Source organism: Ursus maritimus, unplaced genomic scaffold (genome assembly GCF_017311325.1).
Source record: "Ursus maritimus isolate PB19 unplaced genomic scaffold, ASM1731132v1 scaffold_26, whole genome shotgun sequence".
NCBI classification, from domain to species: Eukaryota; Metazoa; Chordata; class Mammalia; order Carnivora; family Ursidae; genus Ursus; species Ursus maritimus.
Window position 1 is genome coordinate 43,728,916 of NW_024425119.1, and position 5,373 is coordinate 43,734,288.

Sequence of the window (5,373 nt, forward strand, 5' to 3'; positions counted from 1 at the left end):
GCCGGCAGCTTGTTACTGGGGAGGGGAGGAATATGGGTTATCCAACGGTCAGTATGGTAATCCGGGCACAATAAGGCCTCGCACACAATGGACACATATTTTTCTTCAGCGGTGTCAGAAGGGAAGCGCTTTGTACTGAAACATGTTTCCGAAAGAGAAACCAGATCGAGATTTAGAAAGGAGGTGGGGAGGGTGGCCTGCAGAGAGCATTTGGACGCTGGCAAAGGGTGGTCAGAAAAAATAAAAAATAAATAAAATTGGGGCAGAGAGAGGTGGAGGGCAGAGCGGGGAGGAGATCCTTGGGCTGGCAAGACAGGGGCAGGAGGGCAAAGCACAAAAGGAGAGAGGACCAGATACAAGGACTCATCACAGGCAAGAGCTGCTTGAGTCCCCCCCCCCCTTAAGCCAATGCTAAGTGCACGAGCTCTCCAGAGGGATTTGATTTCTGTGCTTGTAATAATATCCAGGTGAAAATGTTTGCATGTATGTGTGCGGTAGAGTCTGGCTGGCTTGCTCTTCCCCCTTGTGATAAGCAACTTCCTTGCTGTTAAGGTGTTAAGGTACGGGCACCCAGAAAGAGTTTTTTGGCCAATGATGTAGATGAATGTGGGCAAATTTGGGAGAACCTCCCAGATTTCACTTTCTGGAGGTGCATTGAATTAGCTGTGCAAACCTGGGATGCGAACCCCACGTTTTTACGGCTGCATAAGGAGGCATTTAATGTGTTAATAAGTATTACCAGCACGTATGCATATACACTTGTTAGCTATAATAACCAAAGACAGACTTGACATTCAGCTGGAGGCACCCGAACTCTGTATCTACTTACACTTACTGTCCCAAAGTGGGTTTCCTGCTCCGGCTCCCTTGACCCACCTGCAGGAGCTCAGAATCCTGGGGAATGGGGGCTAGGATGGGCAACGCCTTGGGAAGAATTTCCTAACAAGCCCAAGAAGGTGAAAAGATGGAAAAGAAAAGGGTTGTGGGGGGTGGGGTGGGCAGGGCTGATAGAAGATGAGTGTGAGGGCTGGGAGCGGAGGAGCCAGGCCAAGACCTCACCTTGGAAAGGTGAGGAAGAGAATATTCTCGGCCAGGATTGGGTGGGGCAGCCTGATCCAGGTGCTGGCCTGAAGGGAGGCTGGGGGTGGGGCTGGAAGGCTTCCTCCTCCTTCAGCAACCCTCCCCCACCCTACCTGAGCTCTCTGGAGCTTTGGCTCTCCCCGGGGGGGCAGTCTGGGGCTGCGGTTCAGACTTTTATGTAGGGCAGCATTCAGCATTGGTTTCCCTTTGCCCTCTTCCAGCAACTTATAATTAACCCACCCCTGCCCCCAATAATTAGAACAAATAAAACCTCCCAGGCTCCAAACCACTGTCAACCGAGCAGCAGCCTTCTCCTCCCCACAGTTTCACGTTCCTCTTCCACCCAAACTGGCCAGTCCTCACACGCAGACGGTCCCAGACAGGAATGGGCAGGGACCCACTGGGAAATTTGGGACTCTTCTCTGAGGGAATTCCTGTTCCCTCACTCTCCTGGTGGTAGGGGCACAGGGCATTGTCCGCCTGGGGAGAGGGCATCCAGGGACCCCCAAGCCCTGGCTCCTGGAGAGCCTGGGCGAGGAGAGACTCAGCCCTGGAGGATAGAGAGTGGCCAGCGGGCCCAGGCGGTTCTCGTTCCTGCCCTCAGGGTGAGCCCTAATTTGGACGTGGGGACCCCCTCTCCCACATCCCTAAGGTGGTGAAAGACAGGTGGGGAATCTCCCGCCTTCAGTCTCCCTCTCACGAGGGCTTTCTTTTTTTTCCCTTTCCCTCCTCATTCCCTTAATTGCAGATGTTCTAATTAAACCCTCAAATAGTTGTTATGCCGTTTTAAAAGGTACTTATTCAAGTGTCAACCAGGCTGGGCTGGGAGGAGGCAGCGTAGGGCGGCGAATTAGAGGTAGATTGACTAATCACGGCGGCGATCATAATAATAAAATCAGAGGGAAAAAATCACATTACGACTTTTCGTGGAAAGGAGGGAGCAGGCAGCCAGCGGCCGCCAGCCCTGCGCCGCCGACACAAAGAGTGCGGGCGATTCCGCGAGACTGATTTATGACGTTTTACAGGCCTATAAAAGCTGTAGCGAGGAGGCAAGCGCTCCTACCACCGCTGGCAGATTTAGTCTAATAAATAAAACATAAACAGTTAACTTTATGTGTCACTTTTATTGTTATCAAGTAAAATATAGCCGAGCCCCGGCAAGCTATGATTTTAAACTATAATTGTTATCAAGTACAACAAGGGGACCCAGCTCCCTCCCTGGGCTCCCCCTTCCGCCACCCCCAACTCTGAGTTATGGGATCAGCTCATTGGAATTGGTGGCACGACGTGGCCACCCCTGGCAGGGGGGGGGGTCAGAAAAAGCAGCCCTTTCTTGCCCCCTCCTTTCTCCATGGCCCTGCCACCCCGCCATCAGGGTATTCCTGTGGGTGGGTGGCAGAGAAAGGGGAGCGGGTAGGAATGGACTGGAGACCCCCAAGGCCTGCCCAGCCTCCCCAGCTTGGTGAGCTCACCCCTCAGCTTTTGGAAGGCAGCCTGGAGCTGGCCCTTGGGAATGTGTGTTTACATGTAAACACATGTGTTACATGGATACAATCCCTGGCCGGAAGCAGGCTCTACCCACACAGGCCTCCCTCTTAGCTTGGTCGGCTAAGCTCATCCCTCTGTAGGGATGAAGAAAGAAGAGCTCTCAGGGCCTTGGCTGGGCACCATCGCAGGGCACCGGCTCCTGGCAGATCCCTCTCCTGCTCGCCCCAGGTCCTTAGGAGCCAGCCCTGGAGGTAGTTGTCAGAAAGCAGCAGGCCAGATGGAATGAGAGTGGAAACAGCAGCCAGCGGAAGAAGAGATCCTCTGCTCTGGGGCCGGGGCAGGGAGGGTCAGTGGGTACTAGGGGAGGAGGGCAAGGCTTCTGAACTCTGCTTTTGCCAACCACTTCCTGTCTCTCTTCAGCGGGGGCTCAACCCCCAGACCTCCAGAAATGACATCAGAATCATTTGCGTCCCGCTGCCTCTACCTGCCCGGTCCAGCTGGGACCCTGCCTCGCCGGCCCCATGGCCAGAGGGTTGGGTGAGTGTGTATGGGGAAGGGGGCTGGACTCTGGTATCCTTGGATGGGGGGCACCCCAGGCTCTCCAGCCTCCTGGGCTCAGCCTGGGCCCCTCCCCATCCAACCTCCACTCCAGTCCTCCTCATTCAACTTCCTCTTCCTGCAAAAGAGGGGCGCTGCCCGGTGACCTACACAGACTGAGACAGGATCGCCATGAATGGAGACCTCTGGAAAAGCTCAGGAGCCGAGGCCCAGGGGCCCACCGGAGGCCCATGGGGAGACTCTGGGAGCGGGCTGAACCACAGCCTCCCGACAGCCCCCCAAAGCCCAGGCTCTGGAAGGGAGCTGGGGGCTTCCCATCTCCTTTTGCAGGGGAGGGCTGTCAGTTGGCGGGGTGCGCACTGGGGGCACCTCAGCCCCCGCCGGCTAGCCCCACATCACCACCACCACCACCCCCAGCACCACCACCACCACCACCACACAAAAAAAAATTGGATACATTTTGAATAAAGCGATTCGGTTCCTTATCCGGGGACTGGGTTGCTCCGTGTGATTGGCCGGCGGAGTCACATGGTGAAAGTAACTTTACAGGGTCGCTAGCTAGTAGGAGGGCTTTATGGAGCAGAAAAACGACAAAGCGAGAAAAATTATTTTCCACTCCAGAAATTAATGATCATGAGCTCGTATTTGATGGACTCTAACTACATCGATCCGAAATTTCCTCCATGCGAAGAATATTCGCAAAATAGCTACATCCCTGAGCACAGTCCGGAATATTACGGCCGGACCAGGGAATCGGGATTCCAGCATCACCACCAGGAGCTGTACCCACCACCGCCTCCGCGCCCTAGCTACCCCGAGCGCCAGTATAGCTGCACCAGTCTCCAGGGGCCGGGCAATTCGCGAGGCCACGGGCCGGCCCAGGCGGGCCACCACCACCCCGAGAAATCACAGCCGCTCTGCGAGCCGGCGCCTCTCTCAGGCGCCTCCGCCTCCCCGTCCCCAGCCCCGCCAGCCTGCAGCCAGCCAGCCCCTGACCATCCCTCCAGCGCCGCCAGCAAGCAACCCATAGTCTACCCATGGATGAAAAAAATCCACGTTAGCACGGGTAGGCAACTTTGCTTTTTGCTCTCCCCCTCCCTCCCCTCTTCCCCGGCGCTCCCCACCCTCCCCGGCCCCCTCCGGCCCCCGTCCTCCTTTCTCTCCTTCCCCCTCTCTCTCCAGGAGCGACTCTGGGTTAGCACAATTGAACTGGATTTACGAGCGAGAATGGGTAATTACATCCCCCATAAATTTTATGGCTTAGCTACTCTGGGCAGTCCGAGCCATGTGCTACGATCTGTTATGTATGTGTGAAAACTGTGCTCGCTTTCTAAGGGCGCATAAATAATTCAGTGTCGTTACAATGAGGATTCCCCTCTTCTTACACTACAAAGTCTCCAGCTTCCTTCAACTTCCTTATAACCCATTTAGCTTGATGACTTTATTTCCACCAACCCTCCTCCTGTTCCACAGAGCCGAGGATGGGGTGAGGGTGGGGGGCGGGAGCCTGCTGCCTCTGAACCCCACTATTTGCTCTTCCCCTCCTCCTCCCCCCAGTGAACCCCAATTATAACGGAGGGGAACCCAAGCGCTCGAGGACAGCCTACACCCGGCAGCAAGTCCTGGAATTAGAGAAAGAGTTTCATTACAATCGCTACCTGACCCGAAGGAGAAGGATCGAGATCGCCCACTCGCTGTGCCTCTCTGAGAGGCAGATCAAAATCTGGTTCCAAAACCGTCGCATGAAATGGAAGAAGGACCACCGGCTCCCCAACACCAAAGTCAGGTCAGCGCCCCCGGCCGGCGCTGCGCCCAGCACCCTCTCGGCAGCCACCCCGGGCACTTCTGAAGACCACTCCCAGAGCGCCACGCCGCCGGAGCAGCAACGGGCAGAGGACATTACCAGGTTATAAAACATAACTCACCCCCTGCCCCCACCCCTGCCCCCATCCTCCCCTCACACACAAATTGACTCTTATTTATAGAATTTAATATATATATATTTTTTGGTTCTTTTCTCTCTTCCTCCCACCTTATCCCTTGTCAATTCCAAACTGACAAAACAGATAAACAAGCCTTCTGCCCTTCTCTCCTTTCCACTGTTAAGGACCCTTTTAAGCATGTGATGTTGTCTTAGCATGGTACCTGCTGGGGTTTGTTTGTTTGTTTTTTTTTTTAAGGCCATTTTGGGGGGTTATTTATTTTTTAAGGAAAAAGCTGCAAAAATTATATATTGCAAGGTGCGAT

The 5,373-nt window shown here is 54.7% G+C and overlaps 1 protein-coding gene across 2 annotated transcripts; it reads left to right on the top strand.

Moving 5' to 3' along the window:
- The first annotated feature begins 2,623 nt into the window (after window positions 1-2,623).
- On the top strand, window positions 2,624-5,063 carry HOXC4 (homeobox C4). 2 transcript variants are annotated; one of them, XM_040642565.1, is made up of 4 exons: window positions 2,624-2,819; window positions 2,989-3,105; window positions 3,254-4,192; window positions 4,684-5,063. In XM_040642565.1, exons 3-4 carry the CDS (start codon window positions 3,754-3,756, stop codon window positions 5,037-5,039), a joined length of 795 nt encoding a protein of 264 aa, XP_040498499.1. In that variant the 5' UTR covers window positions 2,624-2,819; window positions 2,989-3,105; window positions 3,254-3,753; the 3' UTR covers window positions 5,040-5,063. The 2 variants fall into 2 exon arrangements, with proteins under 2 accessions (XP_040498499.1, XP_040498498.1); XM_040642564.1 differs by having other exon boundaries at window positions 2,989-4,192.
- The last annotated feature ends 310 nt before the right edge of the window (window positions 5,064-5,373 follow it).